The sequence below is a fragment of the Thunnus thynnus genome, chromosome 3, assembly GCF_963924715.1.
Source record: "Thunnus thynnus chromosome 3, fThuThy2.1, whole genome shotgun sequence".
NCBI classification, from domain to species: Eukaryota; Metazoa; Chordata; class Actinopteri; order Scombriformes; family Scombridae; genus Thunnus; species Thunnus thynnus.
In genome coordinates, this window is record NC_089519.1 from 36,480,203 (window position 1) to 36,506,723 (window position 26,521).

At 39.0% G+C, this 26,521-nt stretch overlaps 2 protein-coding genes across 8 annotated transcripts in view; one reads left to right on the forward strand and one right to left on the reverse strand.

Annotated features, from left to right (window-relative positions):
- Positions 1 to 158: 158 nt before the first annotated feature.
- On the reverse strand, positions 159 to 10,687 carry snrpb2 (small nuclear ribonucleoprotein polypeptide B2). Its single transcript, XM_067585655.1, has 7 exons — positions 10,584 to 10,687; positions 8,962 to 9,033; positions 7,951 to 8,123; positions 7,709 to 7,843; positions 2,898 to 2,933; positions 1,275 to 1,363; positions 159 to 587 (listed from the first exon to the last, which is right to left on the reverse strand). Exons 2-7 carry the CDS (start codon positions 9,023 to 9,025, stop codon positions 428 to 430), a joined length of 657 nt encoding a protein of 218 aa, XP_067441756.1. The 5' UTR covers positions 9,026 to 9,033; positions 10,584 to 10,687; the 3' UTR covers positions 159 to 427.
- Positions 10,688 to 11,768: 1,081 nt separating this feature from the next.
- Positions 11,769 to 26,521, forward strand: part of kif16ba (kinesin family member 16Ba) — a 33,533-nt gene continuing 18,780 nt past the window's right edge. For 2 of the 7 annotated variants that reach the window (XM_067585647.1, XM_067585648.1), the window contains exons 1-8: positions 11,769 to 12,294; positions 15,878 to 15,947; positions 16,057 to 16,170; positions 19,022 to 19,138; positions 19,919 to 20,016; positions 22,506 to 22,615; positions 24,483 to 24,625; positions 26,024 to 26,192. In XM_067585647.1, the coding sequence (XP_067441748.1) occupies positions 12,248 to 12,294; positions 15,878 to 15,947; positions 16,057 to 16,170; positions 19,022 to 19,138; positions 19,919 to 20,016; positions 22,506 to 22,615; positions 24,483 to 24,625; positions 26,024 to 26,192 (868 nt within the window). In that variant the 5' untranslated portion in view covers positions 11,769 to 12,247. The remainder of the gene's footprint in view (positions 12,295 to 15,877; positions 15,948 to 16,056; positions 16,171 to 19,021; positions 19,139 to 19,918; positions 20,017 to 22,505; positions 22,616 to 24,482; positions 24,626 to 26,023; positions 26,193 to 26,521) is intronic. The other 5 variants (XM_067585649.1, XM_067585650.1, XM_067585652.1 and 2 more) reach the window with 4 other exon arrangements.

Genomic DNA, 26,521 nt, shown 5'->3' on the forward strand with positions numbered 1-26,521 from the left:
CAAACGAGAGCATATCGACCAACTAATCGATCAGTCGACCAGCAGACTACAGCCCTAATTATTACATGCGATATTATTGCATTATCTTAATATTAATATCAGAGGTTTAATTGGTATTTTGGTATTTAACACATCACATGTTCCTGAAGAGGCAACAGTTATGTAAAAACCTTTTATTTCTTTTTTATTTTACAAAAAAAAGATGCAGGTCAGGAGATTTTTTTCTCTCAACCTGATGAATGACATCACAGAATTTATCCAAAAAAAATCCAAATAAAAAATATATCAAGAATGCTCAGCAGATTTACAAAAATCAGAAGAACCTGGGAACACAACGGAAATCCAGGGAGCGACCCCCCCCCCCACACACACCCCTCCCCCACTCAGAGTCTCTTTGTGTCCAGTGATCAGACCCCTGGGGAGGGGACTACTTCTTGGCGTAGGTGATCTTCATGGCGCAGGTCGCTGTGATTCTGAAGCCCTGCAGCGCGTCTTTAGCCACGCCCGCCTGCGTGTCGCTTTCAAACTCCACAAAGGCGATGTCGTGTTTCCCGGGGACGAGCCGCACCTCTTTGAAGCCAGGAAACCTGCCGAGGACAAAAAAAACATCATCACGATAAATCAATTAATCCATTTGTCACTAAACAGAGAATTAATCTGCAACTATTTTGATAATCGAATAATAGTTTTAGTAATTTTTTAAGTAAAAATGCCAAATATTTGCTGGTTCCAGCTTCTCAAATGTGCAGATTTGCAGGTTTTGTGTGTTTTTAAATTATTGTAAATTTAATATTTGGGTCGTGCGTCACTCGGAAATCAGTCAGCCAATCAGAGGAGAGGGACACTGAGCGGGCTGAGTGAGACAGAGAAGCTGCATCCATGGCTCGTACAGCTGTAACTAGATGCTTTTTGTCAATAAAAATATGCAAATGTTTGTTGAAAATGAGAGCATTAAACTAGGAAAAGGGAAAAATATGTCCTCTTTCAATTAATCACCAACTATTTTAGTAATTGATTAACAGTTTTGAGTACTTTTCAAGAAAAAAAGTCCAAATTCTGAAGGAAATACACTTGTGAAACCAGCAGCCTCTCACACTTCACGACTCTCTTCCTGCCGGTTTGACGAGCGACTCCACAGATGACCCCGATCTGTCCGCCGTGATTAACACAAACACGCCTTCACTTCCACTCTCACAGTGCAGTGCACAACGGTGGCACCAAAGTAAAAGAAATAAAACTCTTTTAAAAGTCCTGACAGTGAACTCAGAACTCACTGGTTGAACAGCATGGAGAGCATCATTTCATTGGTCTCCTCCGGCAGGTTACTGAGGAACAGGATGTAGTTTGGCGGGTTATCCGGCACCTGAGAAGACAACAGAGATCACGATCAATAATCAGTTAACAAAAGCACAAAATGAGTTAGAAATAAAAGCTCAGAGGAACTAAAACAGATGATGTTAAAGGGTAAAACTCTATTTTTACTTTATTAATGCTAGCAAACAACAACAAAATGAATTTGTAAAGGTGCATTCAGTATTTTCTACTCTCTCTTTGCACAAAATAAAATGCTGATTCTTCGTCTGCCCACTTCCAGCTGCTAAAGAGCGAGAAACAACCCAATTCTGTGTGTTTACTGGGAAAGTTCCTGCACACTGTGTCGTCTCTGCACACATGAGCGGACATGAGTGCAGCATTTAAAAAGACGGAGGTGTGAATTTCTCAAAGAACTTCAGTACAAAGTCCAGAGGTTGTGATATGTAGCACAACAAGCTAACAAAGCTGTAAACAGAACAGCGTTCCTGCACATGCTCAGTGGCGTCTACTTTACACAGAACTACTCTCTGAAGGAACATGTCACCCAGTGCAGTGGTGAGACTCACTGATGTGTTTTTAATAGTTTTTTGATTTTCATATAATTTCCCATTATTGTTATTATTTTAAAGGATTATTCTGGTGATTTTCTACATATTTCTTCTTGTCAACAAATCTCCTGTTTGGATCCAAACCAATAATGAACTGATCTACTAACAAGTATTGTGTGTGTATCCAAGCCTGATGTATCTTATTCCTCCGTTGTCCAAAAACGATTAAAAAGACATCAGTGAGTTGCACCGCTGCACATGTTCCTTCATTATCAAGAGTTTGGTCACATTAGTTTGTTTAGAAACGGCTCCAAAGACTAATAACAGCATCACGTTTTCAGTCTCTGGAGAGTAGTTCTGTGTACAGCAGACGCTACTGAGCATGTACAGGAATGTGGTTCTGTTTACAGCTTTGCTAGCTTGTTGTGCTACATATCACAACCTCTGAACTTTGTACTACATTGTAAGTTTCTCAGTACAAATTCAAGCCTTACACAGAACTACTCTCCAGAGACTGAAAACCTGTTTGTTTAGAAATGGCTCCAAAGACTAATAACAGTGATCAGGTTTTCAGTCTCTGGAGAGTAGTTCGGTGTGACTCACTGACATGTTTATAATAGTTTCGGGACAACAACGGAGGAATAAGATATATCAGGCTTTGATACACACACAATACTTGTTAGTAGATCAGTTCATTGTTGGTTTTGATCCAAATATGAGATTTGTTGACAAAAAGAAAAATATAGAAAATCACCAGACTGATCCTTTATCAGTAGAGGAGAAAATGCCAATTTGTCAACGTTGTTACAGTTTCATACTACTGCCACTAGATGGCACTAAAGAGCAATATTTTATTGATTGTCTACATGTTTCATCATCTTATTGAACTTATATTTTTCCTCCCAACATGGCACAATAAAGTAGTTAAGTATATAAACATTACACAAACAGCCAAACCATCATCTATATTCACTTTTAATGTCCTGAGAATAAACAGATGAGACGCTACAGTAACTAAACCATCAGCAGTCTTACCTGTACTGCAGGTGAGTGCACAGGTGCAGCCGATCCCTGGAAACAAAAACAAGAAACAACAATGAAAATTTGATCAAAAACAACAACAACAACAACAACAACAACAACCAAAATGTCAAACTGACATTTTCAGTTTGCTTCCACTCTGGTAGCAGAAGTTTAATAAAAACACAGAACAGGTAAATATTTTATGTCTGAGCTTCCTTTTTCCACCCTCTAGACAGTTTTCAGTTCATATCAGCTAATAAAAATCATCTTGGGGAGACTTTAAACTGTCAAAGCTACACCACCATCATGACCTCAGAACGCTAACGTCATCAGCTGTTCTTCACTGTGATGATGATGACTAGCTGTGATTAACTGCTAATAGATGCTCATGTTGTATTGAACGCACAATATGTAATTTCAGCCGCTAGGCGTCTCATTCAAAACAATAACAAAAGACGGAGTGTGATGACGGTGTGAAGTAGCAAGGGATCATGGGACTTGTTGTCTTCGTTGTTAAATAACCAGCTTCACCAGGATAGGATTACTCCAGTGTTCATCATTCGGGATGTTTTTACCGGGAGCCGAATTATCCGCAGAGGTCTCCTCCTCTCCAAAAACAAACGTACATGCAGATTAAAATCGTTAAAATACTAATTAAAGCTGTTTCACCTAAAAAAAAAAAAAATCAATGTTTTTCCGACGATGTTTGGTGACCACCGGACTTCCTGGAGGGGCTGTTAGCGTTTGCCCAGTTTATTTCTCTGATAACTTAAGATCCAGCAACCAATGACTAAAATCCTTCTTCTGGCTAAAAGATAAAGTTAAAAACCACCTAAATTTATCATGAAAATGTGGCTTAAAAGTGAATAAAAGTCAATTTATAACAGTTTGTGTGGAACAACCACAACACCGATGTATTATCTTGTATGTGTGTAAGTTACTCTTTGGTAGACGCCATTGTAGCGGACAAACACAGCGCCGCCGTATGCATCTTGTGCGTGTTTACTCTTTGGTAGAGGAGGTATGTGGATTAATGTGGAATAATTACATATTATAGCTTTAAAACAATCAGAAAGGAGCAACTTTAAAATCTGAAAAGTTATAACTTGGTTTTCAAGCAGAAATTCAAAGTGCTCATGATTTGTGGTAAATTATATAAATACTGAAGGTCTGGAGTTACTGGAGCTGGACGACCGCGGTGAAGTCCAGACATCAGAACTCGTCTCTCCTTCGTCGGCTCACTACACATTTTAACCTCAGTTACACTCCTGACAGCCTCTGATCAGGAAGTTATTTCAGAGGAGATGCAGCTTTATCTCTGACTGCTCCTACGGATGTTCACGTCCTTCGCCGACACATTTCCTGCTGGAAACACATCAGACTACGTGCAGATGAAGAAGAGACCGGGGCTGAATACTGATGTCTGTGAGGGGCTGTTCAGATCCAGGATTCATCAAGTCGACAAGGAGCCTCAAGTGGACTTTGAGAGTCTGGATATGTATCATATTTAACTTTGATGACATTTGCTTTGTTAATTTTTGTTGTTTAAGTTGTTGTAGACAGTAGTAATGAAGTTTGATAATGAGTTTGGGTTTTAATAAGCGTATAGGTTTAATCAATTGTATTTGTTAATTATAATTTGCTAAACTTGACATAAAGGTTGCTTTTTCTCCATCCACTATGTGAAGATCATCAGCTGAGGATTTAATGTGAAAATGATGTTTGCAGTTCATGCTTTCAGACAGCAGCAGACCTGCACACGTCATGAAGAACTGATCAGAAAAAACACCTTGAAACGAGCGACACACAGTCAGAAATTACAATTAATCTCCATGGAAACGCATTTTATCTGTTCAGACTTGACGTAATGATGGTGAACATATTAAAGCCCCTGGAAAGGCAAATCCATGACTGGCTATTAATCATGTAATTTGGGATTTGGGAATTTATTACGTAATAAATACCTGCCCAATCATATTTAAGACAAAGAGGATTGACGTGGCTATCTGACCAAACTCATGAGAAAACAATGCAGTGCACTTTTCTTTGCTTTTAGCCAGAATGAGAATTCAAATTAGCCTGATATGGTTTGAACGTTACTGTGTTAAGCTAACTAGCAGACTTGGGTACACCATCCAAATCTGTATTAATCACTGAGTCGATAAGTAGCTCAAAAGTGTAGCATAGCAATGCTAATGCTAACTGTTTCATGTAAGTGAATGAAAGATGCTAAAACACTTAGCTTTGTAGTCTGGGAGGTATAGTTCAATAAAAACAGATATGTGTGGTCTACTCTAGTCTGCTAGTTAGCTGATTAGTCAAGATAACTAGTAGACTACTGGGGTAGTTGATAATACGCTCAAAAGTTTTGACTAGAAAAGCTAATGCTAACCGTTTCATGTAAGTGAATGGAGAATGCTAAAACGATTAGCATCATACTCCAGGAGGTATAGATAAATAAAAACAGTTTCAGATGGTCTAACCTAGTTTGTTAGTTAGTGGATTTTTCAAGCTTTCAACCAAGTAGGGTCCATTTGATAGATATGGTAGTTAATAGCAAAACGTTTAAGCTAATGCTAACTGTTTCATGTATATGTATGGAGAATGCTAAAACGATTAGCATCATACTCTAGGAGGTATAGTTAAAGAAAAACAGATTTGGCTGTTTAGCACCTGTTTTGCTAGTTAGCCCACACAGTCCTGAGAAATGGTTTGAGCAGCCAAATGAGCTGTTTTTGAGCTCAGTTTTCTAATAGTTATGAATGTTTATTTTCATTCAGATTTTTGTGGATGCTTAATGAGACACTCAACTTTGATATCATATATGCATTTTTATGATTTCAAGCCACGTTTCCAGAGTCTTTAAGTCTGTGTCACAGCTTTGTTTTCAGTCTGACTGCTCTCTAATGTTCTCCTGATGTGTTCTGCAACGATGTAACCAATCACATCCTCCTCCTGCTGCATGCTGGGATATTTACTTTCAAAGCCCAATAAAAACGACAAAAACCCCTCTTTCTTGTTTTCTCCGCTTTTATTACACACATCACTCTCAGCGCTAAGTGACAGTAATGTGTAAAGTTAATGGTTCCAAATATCAGAAAGAAAACATTGTTTTTGCATAAAAAAGCTGAATCTGCTTTGAATTTGGTGTTGAAATGAGCTTCTGACGCTTTTTAATCTCTGTGACTGTGATGAGACTGTGAAAGTTTAATAAAACGCTGAAATGAAACAGAAACAAATGGCTGCCTGGAAGGAAAATATTAAAAATAAATGTTTCTTTAATCACCATCTTATATCATGTTTCCTCTTTGTGTTATTTGCAGACATATGAGAATGTTTTAAGATGTGCAGAGGACAGTTTCCTAGAACGGCTTCATGTTTTAAAGTTGATAGATGAGACTAAAGCTCAAACGAAGAGTCAATCAATCAATTAGTTGATCATCAGAAAATTAATCTGCAACTATTTAGATCATCAAGTAATCATTTAGGTCATTTTTTTAAGCAATAACTCAAAGGATTTAACAGTTTCAGGCTCTTAAATGTGAGAATGTGCTGCTTTTCTTGGTCTGACGTTATGTGAAACATTTATTGGACGAAATAAGATATTTAATGACGCCACCTTGTGCTCAGAGGCCCCGTTTACACCTGGTATTAACATCCGTCTCTAAGTACAGGTATAAACGCACCCAAGACGCATTGAGGACGGATTGAGATCCGATCACTCAGACCACATTTGGAGGTGGTCTGGACCACACGTGGCCACATTATTTCAGTAGTGTAAACGCAATGCATCCTGGGCCACATTGAAGGACCACCTACTCAACTGACGTCCTCTATTTTCCAGCAGACTAGACACAGGACCCTCCGTCCAAAGCTGTTCAACTTGTCTGATGACAGGATAAATAAATGATTTTGTGTTTCATGTGAATTAAAAACATAATCCACCTCCCGTTTCTTCCTGTTTTTCTCGTTCCTCTAAGCGGTTTCACTCCTCAAAACCACAGTTAGAATAGAAACCAAACCATTAACTTTTCGCTTGTCTGTCTAAAAACATATTTCAGAAGCTAAACGTTGCTGAATAGTTTCCTCTGTCCTGTCAAGTTAATAACTACAGTTTTTAGTTTTACTGCGCTGCTAAACATAATGAACTCAGGATTTATCAGGACGGCTGCTTTACTCCAAACAGTTTCACTGTATGAACCTGGACTGTGTGTTTAACAGCTGATCTGTTGGATGTGTAGAAGGACACAGAACATTCATTAACATTAGATCCTGTCGGCGTGTCAGAGATTAAGTTATTCTGCTGCATCTTTGCGCGTAAATGCAAACGCAGCTGCGGGGAGATCGCCGCATACATCCTGAATCATTTTTATCAAACAAGTTGAACACAGCTTTGGACGAATAACGACCGAATTTGGTCTTTGAAAACAGAAATGATGTCCGTGTTTATTGGCGTATAGAGCGGGGAAGTGAGATCCGATCACATGCGGTCACTCAGGACCAGAGACACTGAGACACTTTTCACTGTTTTCTGATGTTTAATAGATCAATTAATCGAGAAATAAACTGTCAGATTAATCGATAATGACCATAAACTACGCTGACACCGTTGCTTTGGCAATATCGAGAGAATAATACGTTGACAAACTTAAATACCCTGAAGCTTATTGAACATAACGTGGAACAGTTGGGCAGCAAACTGAGACTTTTTTTACAGTAAATATTATGATTGTTGCACCTATTTTGGTGTTAAAAGTCAGTTCTGACAGAATCTTTAACGTTGTGAATCTAAACTCGATGCTGTTGACAGACGCGTCACTCACCACTGCTGGTTTCTTTGTCAGGTTAGCTGCCGGCTCTTGAGCTTTCTTCTTCTCCTTCTTTTTCTTCTCCTTGTCGCCGTACGTGCCCTTCACCTTGGCGATGACCTCAGAGTCGGTCTTTGCGTACTGTATCCTCTGGAAAACAACCCAACACCAGTTAAATTAAAGCTTCTGAGAGGAGACGTCATCTCTCGTTACACTGTTGATTGACCAATGAGGACGGCTCGTTTCCCCCCGTTTACCATGGGCTTGTTGTAGAAGGGGAAGCCTTGCAGTTGCCTCAGCGCGTTGGTGGCGGCGGCGAGCTCTTTGAAGACGACAAAGGCCTGGCCCCTCATCTTCATGGTCTTCATCGCCACGATCTCCACGATCTGGCCGAACTGAGAGAAGAGAGCGTAGAGCGAACGCTTCAGCTCTGCGGGAGAGACGAGAAGCAAGACAGAGTTCAACACCGACGCGCTAACGTCACGTCTGACCGCCACGATTACACCAGGACACTTTTATATTCTAAATATTTCATTTATTTACATTTTTTAAAAATTTCTATACTCTTTTTTTTAGACATTATAGTGATGACAGTCTGTTTATCTGTCCAACACTTTGGTCTGACGGCTGATATTTGTTGCAGACTTGAAAAACATCAGCATAATTATTAATAATCATTTTTTTCCCCATTACAGATATACTGGTATCTGTGTACATGTCCTCCAATAAGTAACAAGACACGTAAAAAGATATGATTGAGGTCATTTAGAGACAGGGTCTCCATTTAGAGCTGCAACTAATAATCATTTTTATCAATTAATCTGTTGATCCATCTTTTCAATTCAACGATTAGTTGTTTGATCCATAAAATGTCAGAAAATGTTGAAAAATGTGGATCAGTGTTTCATCAAATGTCAAAGATATTCAGTTTACTGTCATAAAGACTAAAGAAACCAGAAAATATTCACATTTAAGAAGCAGGAATCAGAGAATTTGGACTTTTTTTTTCTCAAAAATGACTTAAAATAATAAATCGATTGTCAAAATAGTTGGCAACTAATTGATTAATCGACTTATCGTTGCAGCTCTACTGTAAACTTAATGTTTTTTGTGGGTTTGAACTGCTGTTCAGACAAGGAGTCACTGTTTTATACACTAAACAAATAATTGATTAGTCACAAAAATAATCCACAGATTAATCAATAATGAGAGTAATTGTTAGTTGCACCCTAATAATTCACTAAGCCATGAATAGTGAATAAACTCACCTTCTTTCTTGACTTTGTCATTGATATTGTTGATGTAGATGGTGTGGTTTGGTCGGATATCCATGGTGGAGTCTGAGGAGAGATTTAACATCATCGTTAGGCGTCGTCACAACGGATCATCCGTCACGCCAACGACCTGCAAGTCTTCCCTCAACGTGTCCGTAAACCTCCTCTTTGGCCTTCCTCTTATCCTCTTAGCCTGCCAGCTCCATCTTCAGCATCTTTCTCCCAGTATAACCAGCATCTCTATCTCTTTGTCTCCAACCCGTCCGATCTGAGCTGCTCCTCTAATATACTCGTTCCTAATCCTGTCCGTCCTCGTCACTCCTGTCTTTCCATCAGTGCCACAACCCTGTTGTAAACCAGATCCTCCTTCTCCACCCAAATGTCTGTATCTACTGAGGTTCATTACTCAAGGCTTAATTTATTCATCTATTATCTCATGTAAATTACAGTGCTGACTTTAATCAACCAGGGCTAATTAAGTTTACCAGTCACTATGAATAGTAATCACAGATTTTGAAACATGAATGTACATGAACAGGTACTTTACTTGAGTATTTCCATGTGATGCTACTTTCTACATTTCAGAGGGAAATATTGTACTTTCTACTCCACTACATTTATTTGACAGCTTTAGTTACTTTTCAGATGAAGATTTGACACAATGGATAATATAACAAGCTTTTAAAATACAACACATTGTTAAAGATGAAACCAGTGGTTTCCAACCTTTTTGTCTTTTGACGTCTTACAAAAAGCAGTGTGTAGTCGGGGTCACATTTCACATGTCTATGAGTTGTTAACAGCTCCACCAAATAGTGATTTTTCCCTCTAAACTTCTCACATGCTTTCATTTCAATAAATGTTCAAATGATCCAATATTTCAGCAAAAATCAAAGATTAGAGAAAAAGTCCAGAAACTGAAAACAGATTTGTGTATCAGAACTTTGTTTTTTCTTCTTTCCTCTCCCATTAATCATCTCACCACCCCTCAGATTTATCTGCTGACCCTTTGGAGGGGCCCGACCCCTAGGTTGGGAACCACTGGACTAAACTAGCTAACTGTATATAAAGTAATTGAAACTAGCTTCACTATTAATAATCTAATGATGTCATATATAATAATATATCAGTCAGAGGGACCAAACCACTACTTTTACTGCAATACTTTAACTACATCAAGCTCATAATACTTATGTACTTTTATTGTAGTCATGCAGGACTTTTACTTGTAATGGAGTAGTTTTACATTGCTGTATTAGTATTACTTCAGTAAAGGTTCTGAGTACTTTTACCATCGCTATCTGACGTTAACAACAAATAACACAAAGCTGTTAATAGTTGGAGACAACTTAAAGTCTTCAAGTGGTGTTTTTATGTTTTCGGTGAAACATGTTCCTGCCTGTAAGCTAACGTTAGCCTACGCTGATCATACGTTCATTCAAAACGTTAGCTTAGCAGTTAGCTACCAAGCTAACTTATTCTTTTTTATATCAGCGGAGAAACACCGCGGCGTTTTAAATTAATCTAATGCTTTCAACGTTCAATACCGGCCCCGGTGGTCCCGTTAAATAACGGATTTATATGTAAAAGAAGTGCTACTTCAACACAAAACTCACCTCTTCTGCACTCACACCGCTCATATACAACAGGAAACACACCGCCGCGGCATTAAGGAGCTTTATGCTGCAGCGCCACCAGCAGGTCCGGAGGAGAACTACAGGCCGCATAACTAAACATAACAACTAAATAATAGACTACACACAGTCGTTGGTTAGGGCCAGAGCCTGCACAAGGCAAAACAGTTTGTTTTGTTTTATCTGTTGTGTTTTTATGTTTTTTAATAGTGCTAAACTACATAAATAATGTTGATTATTACCGTATTCTATGATTGAAAAATGAATAAAAATCACATCCAGAAATTTTTCTTTTTTGTTTTATCTGTTAAATCATATTTTGGAAAGTCTTTTTTTGACACGGATGACAAATCTCTGTTACAATTCTTTTTTTTATGGCTAAAAAATGTATTTTGCTGCGATGGTCCATCCTGCATGTACCTACCGTCAACATGTGGATATCATAGATAGCAACTGACTCATCATCTCAATCATAAATTAGACAAATTCTGAAAACCTTTGCATTCTTTCATACAGAGACTCTGATTTGCTTGCTTATCCCTGGAAGACAATGGCTGATTGTAATATCAATATCAATCAAGATCAAATAAAATAAATACATTTAGAAAATGCATAAAAAGGCTTCTGGCTCCCTGCACTTGTAGTGACTTATAGTGGAATAAAAGTATAAAGTAGCATCGTGTGGAGAGGTACAAGTACCTCAAATCTGTACTTAATCACAGTACTAGTGTAAATGTGGCCTAAATAGTTACATTCCACCACTTGAACCCACAGTTTAAAACAGATTTTTATTGCTTTTAGTGATTGACTTTTTCTAATTGTTGTTTTAGACTTAGGCTATCTGTTGTGTTTTTATGTTTTTGAAAAGTGCTAGACTACATAAATAAAGTTTATTACTACTGTACATATGTACAACTAAAATGCATAAGAGATTCTGATTTGCTTGCTTATCCCTGGCAGGCAATGGCTGATTGTTTCATCTATATGTGCTATTTATTTATTTCCTATTATATTCCTGTACGAATTAGATTGTGTTTGTTAAACTTAAAAAAAAATGTATAAAAAGATTTCAAATAATGTTTTTGACATGTTTTTCCATGTCCAAATTTCCCTCCAACCTGTCCAGAGTTTTGTCTCTTCTGAACCTCCGTACAGTTGTAATATTATTTACATATTTTTCTACTGTCGCTCACAGAGTTTTGTCTCTTCCGGGCCTCTCTATAGATATAATGTTTTTTACATATTTTTCCAGCGTCGCTCACAGAGTTTTGTCTCCTCCGGGCCTCCGTACAGATGTAATGTTTGTATCAGCTGATGCTCCCAGTTAGTTTGCCTCTCTATGAAAACGAGCTAACAGGCTAACGTCTTCTAACGCTGACCATGACAGAGAGCCGGTCCACACCTGGGCAGAGACACGGCGTCACCGGCCTACGATAACACCTGTTCCCGGCGGCAACCCTCTCACTCTCCGTCTCCCGCTCATTATCTGTGTCTTTGTACCTTTCGTGAGCAGTCGGCCGGTTATCTGAGCGACTTTTGCCCTCTTTATCCCGCCGTTGCGGCTCATGCTAGCTGGTTAGCCGGCGGAGCTAACTGGCTGCTATAAAGCGACTGACCGGACCAGACGGACAACAGCGGGATGTGCGATGGCATCGGTCCGGGTGGCTGTCCGGCTCAGGCCCATGAACAGGCGGTGAGTTAAGGACAATAACTAACTGTTTAACGCTGACCATCATGTTTCAGACAGGTGTAATGTCTTTATTCTGGGACATTAACTGTAGCCGCTGCTAGTCTGTTTAAATGGGGTTAAATGTCATTAATAGTCTCTGACAGAGGTGGAGGAAGTATTCACATCCTTTACTGGAGTAAAAAATATTAATAACATAATGTAAAAATACTCCATTACAAGTAGAAGTCTTGCATTTAAAATCCTATTAAAGTAAAGCTACGTTTACTTTAACCCTTACATACCGTTCAGGGTCAAATTTGACCAGTTTTTATATTTGAGAGCATTAAAAACACCTTAAACACGTTTTTTCATTTAGCCTGACTTCTCCTAATGTGACCCAGAACATATAAAAATGGAAATATCTCAACTTTTTGCAAAACACTTCTGTTTGAGCTATATTTATTCAAAAATCTCCTTTCAAAAATATTGTTGCATTCCTCACATTTAATATAATTCCTTGAAATCGTTATGTTTTTCTGTTTTATATAACATAAGACTATTATATAGAGTGATTGTAAATGTTTTTCTCCATAATCAAAAAAACATAAAACCTAAATAATGCGCTCTGTGCTGTCTGAAAGCTTCATTAAGGATTCATCAGATTTATCTGTGACTGATATATAAAATACATTTAGCACAAGTACATTACTGATGAGTCGGTGCATAAGCGGCATGTTATTCTTGTAACTGCTGGAGGAGGAGCTGGTTTGAACTGGTTTGTGAGGGTCACAAGATAAATCTGAGGGGTCTTGAGATGATCGACTTGGTAGAAAAGAAGAGGAGTTCTGCTACGTACCGACCGCCAATGCTTCAAAGGTTATTTATATCGTAAATTAGTTTCTGTTCAGTTTTTGTGGTTTTGGTGGCTTGAAACAGAAAGTATTCATTCACTCAGTGATTTAAAACATGACTGACAACATGTTTCCAGCTGTTTTGTCTCCAGAGAGGCAGAGCAGGTGCAGCTGGGTGACCCGTGAAGGTTATTTCACAGCAGCAGGAGTGAAACTAACTGTTTATAGCACTGAAACATTAAACTTCCTCATGTTGTTTTAAAAAACAGTGAAACAGTTTCTTTTTATAGTTCAGCTGGTTCTCTTTTCTCTGTATGTTTGTACTGTTGTGATAGAAGTAGAGCTGCAGCGATTAGTCGATTAATTGATTAGTTAAACTATTTTGATAATTAGTTAATTGCTTTGGGTCCAAATTCCCTGATTGCAGCTTCTTAAATGTGAATATTTTCTGGTTTCTTTAGTCTTTATGACAGTAAACTGAATATTTTTGTGTTGTGGACAAAACAAGACATTTGAAGACGTCATCTTGGGATTTTAGACATTTTTCACCATTTTTTGACATTTTATAGACCAAACCGTTAATGAGTTAATCAATAAAGTAGTTGACATATAAATTGATAATGTATTGTATGCATTGTGACCTTTAACTCATTTCCTGAACAGGTTCTTGTGTCTGCGTTAACTTGATCCTCCATTATATGACACTCATAATGAGAACAAGCAGCTTTATTACATAATCTATTGAAGTTATTGTGCCGCTCTGAAATAACACACACACACACACACACACACACACACACACACACACACACACACCTTTATGTCCCATAAATACACCGCTGATGATGAAACATGGAGGATGTTGTTCAGCCGGAGAACAAACTTGGGTGGATACGGAAGATAATAAACGACTCAACAAACAGGTTCAGTCATGTGGATTTTATTGATGTCAGTGGAAAATAAAGATCGTTCAAAATGAAAAAAAAAAAATATACAAATCATCACTGAACAGTCAGAGTTTCATGTAATTCTTATTAAATTTTAGTAAACATTACAAATTATTATTATTTACAATTTTGGAGGCTTATTTTAAAAAAAAAAATCATAATAACCAGAAAACCTTGTTCTAATATTTATAATTAGATTTTATATTATTATTTAATATTTGGAAAATCACACATCAGGTTGTGTAGTTGATGGTCGTCATGTTTCATTGCTCTTTTCTACTAATTAATTAATTTTTTTTTTGTTTTTTTTTTTGATAGTGACAAAACTGGAAGATCAAACTTAAATTTAATCAAAAATAATAAAACAACACAGCTTCTCATGTCGGCTGCGTTTTTATCAGACATAAATATGAAAAGTGATTTTGCAGAATAATCTGTTTTGAAAGTACTTCAGGTGATAGTTGTCTGTTTCCATGGTTACAGTGCAAACAGGAAGTGGTAGTAGCTAATGCAGCATGTAGCCTTCAGCTAACGTACTGACAACATGTTGACAGTAAATCTGTGAGGCGTCTCCGCGGCGTAGAGAGACGAGAGTACTGATATGACTTAAAGTTTACTGGTATTGGTACTGGTATCACTTTAAGTGGACTGGTATTGGTGCTGGTATCGCTTTAAGTGGACTGGTATTGGTGCTGGTATCACTTTAAGAGGACTGATATTGGTACTTGTATCACTTTAAGTGTACTGGTATTGGTACTGGTATCGCTTTAAGTCTACTGGTATTGGTACTGGTATCACTCTAAGTGTACTGGTATTGGTAGTGGTATCGCTTTAAGTGTACTGGTATTGGTACTGGTATCACTTTAAGTGGACTGGTATTGGTACTGGTATCGCTTTAAGTGGACTGGTATTGGTGCTGGTATCGCTTTAAGTGTACTGGTATTGGTACTGGTATCGCTTTAAGTGTACTGTTATTGGTGCTGGTATCGCTTTAAGTGTACTGGTATTGGTGCTGGTATCACTTTAAGTGTACAATATGCAGCCCTGCAGTTTGCCAAAATGTAAACAAATATCAGCTTAGAATCCATAGTGTCAAAACTCAAAACATGTTTATTACAAATGGAGATAAAGAAAAATGATAAAACAATTATATTTTACATTTTACATTATCAGGACTTTATTTGCCAGAACTAAGACTCATAAAGTCCCAACAACATGTTTCTATTTGTCCTGAAACACTGACTCTCCTCTATCATCCATATTCACACATGTGTTGTTGACATGCAGACATTCATACAGAGAAACTATTTAAAAATCAGTAAAACGTTTTTTTTGACACATCAATTGATGATCTCTGAGTAGTCTAACCTGTTGTGTAAACACATGACATGTAATACATGTAGAGACTCTGCTGTGAAAACTGAGCAAACAAATCCTGAGGTTCAAAAGGTTAATGTGTCTCAGTTTCCAGTCCGATTACTAAACCACGTCTTGTTTTGTTGGCTGATAAGTCGATTTTACACTGAAGAAGCCGAAAAGTCTGTGAAAGTTTTTCCCCCTTGTGCTCAAATTTGATGAAGAAAACAAAATAAACTGAATAATTAAACTGATTTTGGTGTGTAAACCCCTTTTTTGTACTTTGAACTTGATCATTTTCTTTACTTTCTTTACTGATGACCTGACGGGATCATTTTCTGGGAAAAAATAAAATAAAATTGACTTAACTGTCAAACACTTAGCAGAAATACAGTTTTTTAACTGTTAATTAGAAAGATGTCTTTAATTAAAATGTGTTTTCTTCTTCTACAGAGAGAAAGACTTGACTGCAAAATGCATCATCAAGATGGAAGGAACCAAAACCTCCATCACCAACCTGAAGGTAAAGTTCTTATTTCCCGCTCTGATGAGTTTTATTCAGCTTAAAAAATGATCTCAACACCTTGAAGTTGAACTTGTGTCATTGTGTTTTTGTCCTCTGATTTCTAAAGATCCCTGACGGCATCGCGGGGGATTCGATGAGAGATCGAACGAAGACCTTCACGTACGACTTTTCCTACGACTCTTCGGACTGTAAGAGCTCCAGCTTCGTCTCTCAGGAGAAGGTAAACGAGCCTCAAGACGTTCCTCTCCTCAGTCTCTCTGATCTTTCTTCTGTCAGGTTCTTTCTTTTGAGTGTTTCGAGTCTAATTGAACAAACTCTCTTATGCTGTTTTCATACTTTATCAGATGTAGAGGAAAGATCAGAGAGATTCTAACCCCAACCCTACCCTACCCTACCCTACCCAACCCTACCCAACCCTACCCAACCCAACCCTACCCAACCCTAACCCTACCCAACCCAACCCACATAAAGGACTTGTGAGCTCTGAAAACTCAGGAAGGTTGTATGATGAACAAACTCTCTTATGCTGCTTTCATACTTTCTCAGATGTAGAGGAAAGATCAGAGAGATTCTAACCCCAACCCTACCCTACCCTACCCTACCCTACCCTACCCAACCCAACCCTACCCTACCCAACCCAACCCAACCCTACCCAACCCTACCCTACCCTACCCTACCCTACCCTACCCTACCCTACCCTACCCAACCCAACCCTACCCTACCCTACCCAACCCTACCCAACCCAACCCAACCCTACCCAACCCTACCCTACCCTACCCTACCCAACCCAACCCTACCCTACCCTACCCTACCCTACCCTACCATACCCAACCCAACCCTACCCTACCCAACCCTACTCACATAAAGGACTTGTGAGCTCTGAAAACTCAGGAAGGTTGTATGATGACTCAGTTTGTCGTATGAGGGTTTAAAACACTGAGCGTTAACAAATGTTGGGTTTATTTACATTGAACGATGGACTGTAGCTGAGGCGTCCATGTTTGTTTGGTTTTCAGGCACTTCTGTGTTTTTAGCTGCTAGCTCAGATATATCGGTGAGCCAGCTGTAATTATGACTCTGATGTTGACGTGAATGCTGTCAGTTGTACAGTCGTAATTACAGTGACTCTGACTGTAGCATTAAGTGGACAAACCTGCTGTAAATCTCTGGTTTCATCCTGATGATGAGGAGCTGAATATTCCATCATTAGCATCATCGACGCCCCTAAAATGTCCATGTAAGGCGAGTTTCATTCACAAAAATGTTCCTAAAGAGTCAAAAAGTTTGACTTGAACTTTGTTTGTGGTTGCTGCTGCCAGAAATCTGTAACTAATGATTATTTTCTGGATTAACTGGTTAATTGTTTTATCTTTTAAAATTAAAAGATGACAGTTATATTTTTCCAGAGTCGTAGGTGACGTCTTCAAATGTCTTGTTTTGTTCGACCAACGATCCAAAAAACAAGAATTTTCAGTTTACTATCATGTATGACAAAAAAATTGCTGATTAATTTTCTTTTGATCAATTACATGTTGCAGTTTTATTGTCATTCATCCTTTAGTATTTAGTTTTTAACTCGTCTAAAAACTAAAGAGTTGAGTCAATCAATGACTGAATCAACAGAAAATTATTTGGCAATTTTAAAAATCATTTAATTGTTTAAGTCGTTTATGAAATGAAAAATGTTGGAATCTTGAATATATTTGGATTTTGCTGGATTTTATTGAATGTGAATAAATCTAAAAGCATCAAATCTTCACATTTGAGGAGCTGAAACCAGCAAATATTTGCTATTTTTGCTTAAATTACTAAAATGTTTATTCACTTTCTTACTAATCATTGCAGCTCCAGACCTGAGTGAATAATCAAAGAGAGTAAAAACTGAGTAAGAAGCTGGATATTAAAGGGTTAATGTGGTCTGTAAATCTGCTCTGGTTCTAGTAATAATCAGTTTGTATTCGGGGTCAGAGGTCGCAGGATTTGTCAAACTCTTGTTCTCGGTCAGAGCCGCTTGTTGCTGATAGACTCGAGTGTTTACTCAGGACTCAAACATGATTGTTGACGTATCACATTACAGCAGCGTCAATACTGAGTCATGCGGCCGTCGAGTCTCCGGGTTTCGCAATCTCACCCGTCGGTTCACATGTCAACAGAAGCATTAAAGCACCTTCACTTGAATCTGAGTTAAAGTCATAACGGCAGCTTTACTCAGTGAAATGTTTCCCTTATGAAACCTTTTATTCTATCATTCAGTAAACTAACAACAGCACAGAACAGCTGATAAACTGGACAACGAAGCCAAATAATGACACTATAACTGCAGGAAGTTTGTGTAAAATGAGCAATTTGGATGAATTTTGAGCAGATTATTTCCTGTGATTATTTCAGTGCATCAGAGATGAGTTTTTCTCATATTTTTAGGAACTTTTTCTACAATTCTGTGTCTGTATCATATATATTTTTAAAAAGCTTTTAACTAACATACATACTTACTGGTGTAAAAGAGTGTTTTCTTCTCCCTGATGTTTGGCTGTTGTTCTATTAGCTCTTTGGTCACAGTCAAAGAAATAAAATCAAATACAATCAAATAAATAAAACACCAGATAAAATATAAAAGGGGAACAGACAAATTAAAACACCGTGCCTTTATCCTCGTGAGCTTTTTTTTTAAGTTTATATCATAAAAAAACAACATAAACTTTAAAAATAACAGTATTATTTAGTTGTTTTTATTCACAGAAATTACTGAAATGCTGAGAATAAGTTTCTTACACTCCTTAAAATCAAGAAGGCCTCGTGAAGCCCCCTGCTGGGGGTCAGAACCCCAACTCTCAGCAGAGTCACCTTTAACCTTGAATAGATCTTCTGGACAGTTTCTCCCCTAGTAACATCATACATCCCATAATGCCTTTAATAGTTGCGTCTACATCACCTAGAAGTGCTTTAGAGCAGCTCCAGAAGAGGATGTTTGGCCTTCAGGAGTCCACAGAGCCTCCAACATGCTCGCTCAGTGTTCATCTGTCTTAGTTTGATTATTAAAAGTTTCTTATTCTCTCGTTTTTCATTTGCAGGTTTTCAAAGATTTGGGCAGCGACGTGCTGAAGGCGGCGTTTGAGGGCTACAACGCCTGCGTGTTCGCCTACGGTCAGACCGGCTCGGGGAAGTCTTACACCATGATGGGAAATCCAGTGAGACATGTTTTAACTTTTCACATTCCTGACTGACAGTCTCGTCCAGAGAGACGTCACGGTGAGATTTCACAGATGTGACCCATCGATCCGTCTGCGGTGAGGTCATCAGCGAAGGATCCGGACGAGGTCGATTGATTTAAATGATGAGTGTTGCCAGTTTAAAGATAAAGAGTCAGACAGCAAAGAACTTTTTCACTATTTCTCTACTTGTTTTGATTATTTGGATTTTAATCACTCGGTTAAAGGCGATAAGTCGTCATTCTTCAACTTTCTTATTCAATAAATCCGTTACTTTATTAGTCGTGCAGCAGTGAAACACAAGACAGTTATATAAATATAAAAATAATGTAAGATATTAACAGTCTAAATGGTGTTTCAAAGTCTTCTCTATTCTGCACATACTTCATTTATTTATTATTATCTTTAAAAGTCGTCAAATTTGGAAAAATTAACTCTAAAAACACTGGAATCTGTCCATTAAACACCCATCATGCATATCTTTTTATTCATAGAAAGTAACCTCCACCTTCACCAAATTCCTCCCAAACTCCTGAGTGTCTGTAGCTGTAGCTGCAGGGTCAAAGGTCACGATCTGTCTGTTGTTAATCTGGAGTTTAGTTTTAAATCTGGTAACAGAGACGAGTCCGACTGCAGGTGGAGCCGCGTGAGCTTTCATTCATACGTTCAATCTTATCTTCAGTCGGCTGTGAGTGCAGAGTAAATAGAATCAGTTGAATCACGCTGAAGTCTAACTTAATGTTTGTTTTGTTGTTTCAGGGAGATGCAGGTCTGATCCCGAGGATCTGCGAAGGTTTGTTCAGCCGGATCGCAGATGCGACTCGATGGGATGAAGCTTCCTTTCGCACAGAAGTCAGGTGAGTCCAGATGTTTTTACTTTATATGTAGAGGAGAAGTGATACAACCCGGCTGGTTGGGGGGGAGGAAGGGAAGCAACATAAAACCAGATTTAGTTGGTTAAAAATAAAGTTATTTATCAACAAGGAACTAGGACTGTTAAATACAAAAACACAAGAGGCAGATTACACTGCTGCTCAAACCAAATGAGCTGCAACTATCTTTATCCAACAGAAACCAAAAGAAATGAAACCTCACTATCTAACTCTTAGCAGCCCTGCGCCTAGTGTGTCTAAACTATAGACTGTATAAAATTATGGGCGTAGTTACCGTGACGTCATCCGTCGGTTTCTGAAGAGCGGTTCTGAAGCTCAAAGTGAGCCGCTCCGGCCGTCGCCATCTTGGCAGTGCGTGACGCTGCCTAACTCCCAGCCAATCAAAAATGGGCAAAGAGGCGGGTCAAATGGCTGAAACAAGCCACCTAGCGGCTGGCGGACCTGTCACTCAAAGCAGTCATGTCCTTCATTATGCAGAACTTTACGGCTTAATAAAACTAACGGGTGAGTTATAAAAAAAATTCACCCCCCGTACAGTTGTCATGAAAGAGGAAATTAGCTACAGAGTCCAAAACCGTTGTTTGTACCAGGCTGTAAACATGTTTATTTCTGCTGTAAAGTTGGGCATTTTAACATGGGGGTCTATGGAGGTCTATGGAGGTCTGTGGGGGTCTATGGGGGTCTATGGGGGTCTATGGGGGTCTATGGGGGTCTATGGGGATTGACCGAGCAGCAACCTCTGGGGCTGAAAAATGAAGCCAATGCAGAAGTGCCAAAAACTGCAGTTCCTTGAACGGCCACTTGAGGCTCCAAAAGCGAGTCAATCCCCATAGACCCCCATGCTGCTTTGAGTGACAGGTCCGTCAGCCGCTAGGTGGCTTGTTTCAGCCATTCGGCCCGCCTCTTTGCCCATTTTTGATTGGCTGGGAGTTAGGCAGCTTCACGTACTGCTAAGATGGCGACGGCTGGAGCGGCTCGCTTTGAGCTTCAAAACCGCTCTTCAGAAACCAACGAGTGACGTCACAGTAACTACGTCCATATTTTTATGCAGTCTATGGGATTGACTCACTTTTGGAGCCTCAAGTGGCCGTTCAAGGAACTGCAGTTTTTGACACTTCCACCTGGGCTTCGCTTTACAGCCCGGGAGGTTGCTGCTTGGTCTAAACATGGAAAATGCTCAGTGTGCGAGTTATCAGTTAACACTGAACTTGAGTCTGTACAGAGTCCAGTAAAGGCAGTTCAGGACACACAGTGGCGAGCTGCTCACATCAAATCACAGCCGCGTCGACTAACAAGCCGGCCAAACATTAATAGATTCAATCAACCAGTTGAACTTGGATGGGAGCGCTGGACCAGGGGGACTGAACCAATCAGGATCACTGAAGAAGCCGGCCAGTAACGTCAAAATAAATGATTCAGTTCACTCTGATAATTACACCCTCGCTGCTCCGCCGCCATTTACAGTTTGAAGCGGACAGTTCAGCAGACCAGTTAGTGTGCAGTGGAAGAATAAAATAAAACTCATCAGACTCTACTGACCCCAAACAGAAGCACAGGTGATGTAAGATTTTGGATCGAATATAATCTTGGTCGTACATGTTAACTTTTTTAACACTCTGTCAATCAAACTTTATTTATATAAAGTAACATCTTTCATACATGTGAATAAAATTCAAAGCTTTACGACTGTAGATTTATGTTTCTTCCATGACAAAAAAGGTCCAACGACTTTTCTTCCAGAGGAAAATGTTGTTTTAATGTCTCCTCTGAGATGATCACTCTCTTTTATGGAAGATTTATTGAATTAGTTTAAATGTTCTGAATTGTTGCTTGTTGGCCAATAAAAACAGGCTTGTTAGCCTCATCGAAGCGGCTAATAAGAGTTCAGGGAGGAGTCAAGTCCAGCTTAGCGACCTCTATAACAGGCAAGTGATCAGAAACGCTGCTTCCCTTCTGGAGGACCAAGATCTGCAGCCCTCAGGTCGTCTGTCGAGGGTTCTCATTATGAGGACTAAAGGATCTCAGGTTTGTCCCTTGTTAGATGGTATTTTATTGTTGTCTGGAGGTTGTTTATTTGCACAGACTGCTTACTTGACTTGTGCACTTTGACCTTGATGCTGAATGAGCTTCTTTAAATCACTCTGCCCGCTACGTCCTGGTGTTTGTTGGTGTTGTTGGTGTCCTGGCTGCAAACCAGTTTCCCTGTAAGGGTCAATAAAGATACTTTGAACTTTGAACATAAACTGGAAAACAACTTGAAACTAAAATAATTTCAGACTAATGTACAAAAGAAATAAAAATAAAATAGAAATAAGAATTATAAAAATATAGTGATAGTTCCACCATTTTAACCGTTTAATCCTCCGTTCAGTGACAGAAAGCAGCTTTGACTTAACATCAGATTCTGAGCAGTAAAGTTGGGATTGATGACATGTTTTCTGCTGGTTTTTCAGCTACCTGGAGATCTACAACGAGAGGGTGAGGGACCTGCTGAGGAGGAAATCCACTCAGACCTACAACCTGAGAGTCAGGGAGCATCCGAAAGACGGACCGTATGTCGAAGGTGAGAACATCCAGACAAAACGGTGCCGGAGTTTTGTTTTATTTTCAACATTTTTTTTCCTTATTTTAATGTTTTTTGTTTAGTCGGCTAACTCTTCTGGAGTTGGTTCAGGTGTTATTTTGTATAAAGTCCAGCTTTTCATGTCGCCTGGTTTCTGGAGCTGCAATGATTAGTCAATTAATCGATTAGTTGATTGGCAGAAAATTAATTGGCAACTATTTTGATAATAAAATAATTGTTTTAGTCATTTGTTTCAAAGGAAAATGTCAACATGAGAAGCTGCAAACAAATGTTGAAATTTGTTTGCAGCTTCTGAAATGTTAAGATCTGAAACTTAAGGAATCTAAAGCTCTGAGAAATTATAGCAGGCGTTTTATAGATTAAATGATTAATTAAAGAAAATAAGCTGTGGATGAATCAATATATAAAATTAAAGCTGCAAGCAGCGTTAGTCGGGACCTTGCACTCTGGCCCGTCGGGATCAGATCATTTTGCTTTTTAAAAATGAGGGATATTTCTTACAAGTGTGGTTTGCTTTTATTTTGAAAGTTTGATTGACATGTGTACTGTCAGGTGTGTAGAGACAATAAGTAACTGCATTTGAATGGAGAGTGTGAGCGAACCCACACCTTTTTGAAAATTTATTGCTTCCACATAGTTTTAGATACAAACTTCATTTGAACTTTAAATGAGCCACGAGACTTTGACCTACAAATCTTGAATTTACATGTGTTTTCTATGTTTTACTGTTTTTGAGATATTAGAGTGTGAGTTTTAAAGTCTTTTCTTGCTCCTCCTGTGATTTTATAATGAGTGTGTATTGCGGAATGTTTCACAGCACTGAGGGAGTGACATCACCAGGAGCAGTTGGAGAGGAGGATTTTAGAGTACGCTTCTTGTGAAATCTCCTCATAAATCCCATTACTTTGGCCAAATCTTACATTAAAAATCATATTTTAGTAGGAAATTTCGTGGCGAATCCATTGATACAGGTTTGAAAGTGGTCAGACTTATAGTTTAGACGTCAGAAGACTCTGTTTGACACAAAGTTCATGCCAATAGATTGCCTCCCCATTGTTTTACATTGTAAGGGTGATGTGGCACTGCAACTTTCAGGGCTTATAAAATCCAAACCGTTCAAGTTATTACAAAGTTTTTAACAACTTTTTTTTCAGCACAGTGTCATAAGTCACCTATTAAAGTTTGAAGCCGATACCATTGACGCCCTCAGGAGATAGCATTTGTTCGGGGGCCAAAATTGTGGCAAAGTCTTAATTTTAAAGGCTAATTGCGGACTTCCTGTTGGAATTTGGTTCAGGGGTGTCATGATTTGTAGGTCTTGATGAGACAAATAATTGAGTTTTGGTTTGATCTCTCTACGACATTCCTACGGGCTGTGGCGGCCATTTTGTTACATAGGTGACGCTAGAGAGCACATTTTGGCACTTTGGGGGTTCATTTTTACATTTTATCAAATTTTTCACCAGACCTGATGTGCGTGCCAAATTTGGTGAGTTTTTGAGCATGTTTAGAGGGTCAAATTTAGGGTTTAAGTGGCGTAATAATAACGAAAGAAACAAACAAACACAAAAAACAACAGGGTCCTCGCCCTTTTGGGCTCGGTCCCTAATAAACATCAGTTTCAGTACCTGCTGGTTTCAGCTCAGTTCAAGTCTTATTGTGCTTGTCAGGTGTAATGAAAATCTCAGATGTTTTGTGTTTACAGCAGATTAAAATATTTCATCTTAAAATTGTATGTATGTAATTGTATAATGTGGTGATTTGGCCTTTAATCAATAGACAAGAATGTCCCCAGATAAAATGTTTCACGTGTTGACTTCCTGTCTTCCTTCCCTCCTGATCTCAGATCTGTCCAAACACCTGGTGCAGAACTACAGCGACGTAGAGGAGCTGATGGAGGCCGGAAACATCAACCGCACCACCGCCAGCACCGGCATGAACGACGTCAGCAGCCGTTCGCACGCCATCTTCACCATCAACTTCACACAGGTCTGTGGTAACTTACTGGCTTCAGAAGTTTAGTAGATTTCTGCAGAGACGGTTTGTTTTGGTCTGTGGAGGCACCTTGACGTCAACGCTCGAGTATCAAACACTCAAATGTTAAAGCTCGAGCTCCGAACGCTGGAAACGGCGAAAATTAAAATAAAAAAAACCAGGTGAAATATTGCAAAAATTTTCTTACACTTGTCTAAGGTGTAACAGTAGCTGTGTGGTTAAAAATCAAATGTAAACAATTGAGTGAATAAATGATGACATCATGAGTCATGTGACTTAAACGTCACTGAAGAGCTGAAAACATCAGATCTGTGTGGAGCGATGATGAGGAGGCTGTAACCTTCCTCAAATGAACACATGAAACTAACAGAAATGTCATATTTCCATCATGTTTTCCATCGTCTGAGCTTTGACTGTTGCTCTTTTAATGACATCTTCTCGTTTTTTCCTCTTCTTCTGCGACGGTATAACGGCACCGACTGGAGAATCAGCGCCACCTGCTGTTTATCTGCTGATATTCACACATCAGCAGTGGATGGAAACATATTAATTCACATTTTCTTTTGCTGATTTTTCTGGAAATTTGGCTAAAATTTGAGGTACATTTGGATGGAAACAAAATAATATTTATACTCTGAGTGGTGTCATCACATGACAGCATATTGGCAATTTATAAAATGTTCTTCTTGCTAATCAATCCTCTAACAAGAACAACAATATTAACAACTGTAGTGCAGGTTTTAACATTACAGTAAATTCATTTGACAATGGTGAGCTGGCAAAGGAACATGAAATCTCTGCTCTAGGTCAGAAATAGTGAGTAAAAACTGTCATGAACACCACAGAAGAAGAGACAGATAGTCTATTGTAGTTAACTCCACTTATAGGAACTATTGTCTCTTCAGTTTTGGCTGAAAATGTTTGATATCTGCCTGAATATTTGTGCAAAATTGGAAATGTTACGACTGTTTATAAAGATTAGATGAAGGCAAAACACTGGTGGCATCGAAACAACAGCAGTCTTTGTTTTCTTTGTTTTCTTTGTAAGCCGGCACACTGACAGCATCTCGACTTGTATCATCACGGGTTGATGCGTGTGATATGCTGGTGTCGTGTTTCCCGGCATCGACGCAGCACTTTTATCGTATTTACTCCACAGATCGATACATCCCGGCTTCTCCTCGACCACTGTTCCTGTCAGTGCAGGCAGCTGCCACCTGAACGTCCTGCAGTGTTTAGTTGTTGATTTTTACCAGTGAGGAAGTAACGATTCTGTGTTGCTGTAGTTGATGTATCATGAATCCTAATATGAACATAAACAGGATCCACATGAAGAAATTGACAGTACAAAGTAAACATTTAATAAATGATGATATTTACACCCTCTGTAAGGCTAAGTTCGATGCAGAGATGCCCAGTGAGACGGTCAGTAAGATCCACCTGGTCGATCTGGCCGGCAGCGAGCGAGCCGACGCCACCGGAGCGACCGGCGTCCGACTGAAAGAAGGAGGCAACATCAACAAGTCACTGGTCACCCTGGGCAACGTCATCTCCGCTCTAGGTCAGAAACCAACAAACACACATGGATTAACTGTAATGTGAAGGAAACGTGATGAGAAGCTTCAGACGTCTACATTATGTTGTGATGAAATTAAAGATCTCACGTGTCTGAAACCTCCTGGAAACAAAAACTGAAACTCAGGGCCTCTGTGGGGCCCCGGACCTCACTTTGAGAACCAAGGTGGAGAGGCAGCTCATTATTCATACTGTACATGATCCCAAAATGAAGCTAAATGTGAAGCTGTCAGTGGTGCCTGTTATAATATCAGAGTCAAACTGACGTCTTCATATGTTTTGTTTTGTTTGACCAACAGTCCAAAACCCATAGAA

What these genes read in the sequence shown, in the direction of transcription:
- snrpb2 (XM_067585655.1), bottom strand. Translation starts at nt 9,025, where the DNA reads ATGGATATCCGACCAAACCACACCATCTACATCAACAATATCAATGAC. An exon ending in TGACAAAGTCAAGAAAGAAG is followed by an intron (nt 8,124 to 8,961) that starts GTGAGTTTATTC and finishes TCTCTCCCGCAG; the next exon opens with AGCTGAAGCGTTCGCTCTAC. An exon ending in CCTTCTACAACAAGCCCATG is followed by an intron (nt 7,844 to 7,950) that starts GTAAACGGGGGG and finishes GTTGTTTTCCAG; the next exon opens with AGGATACAGTACGCAAAGAC.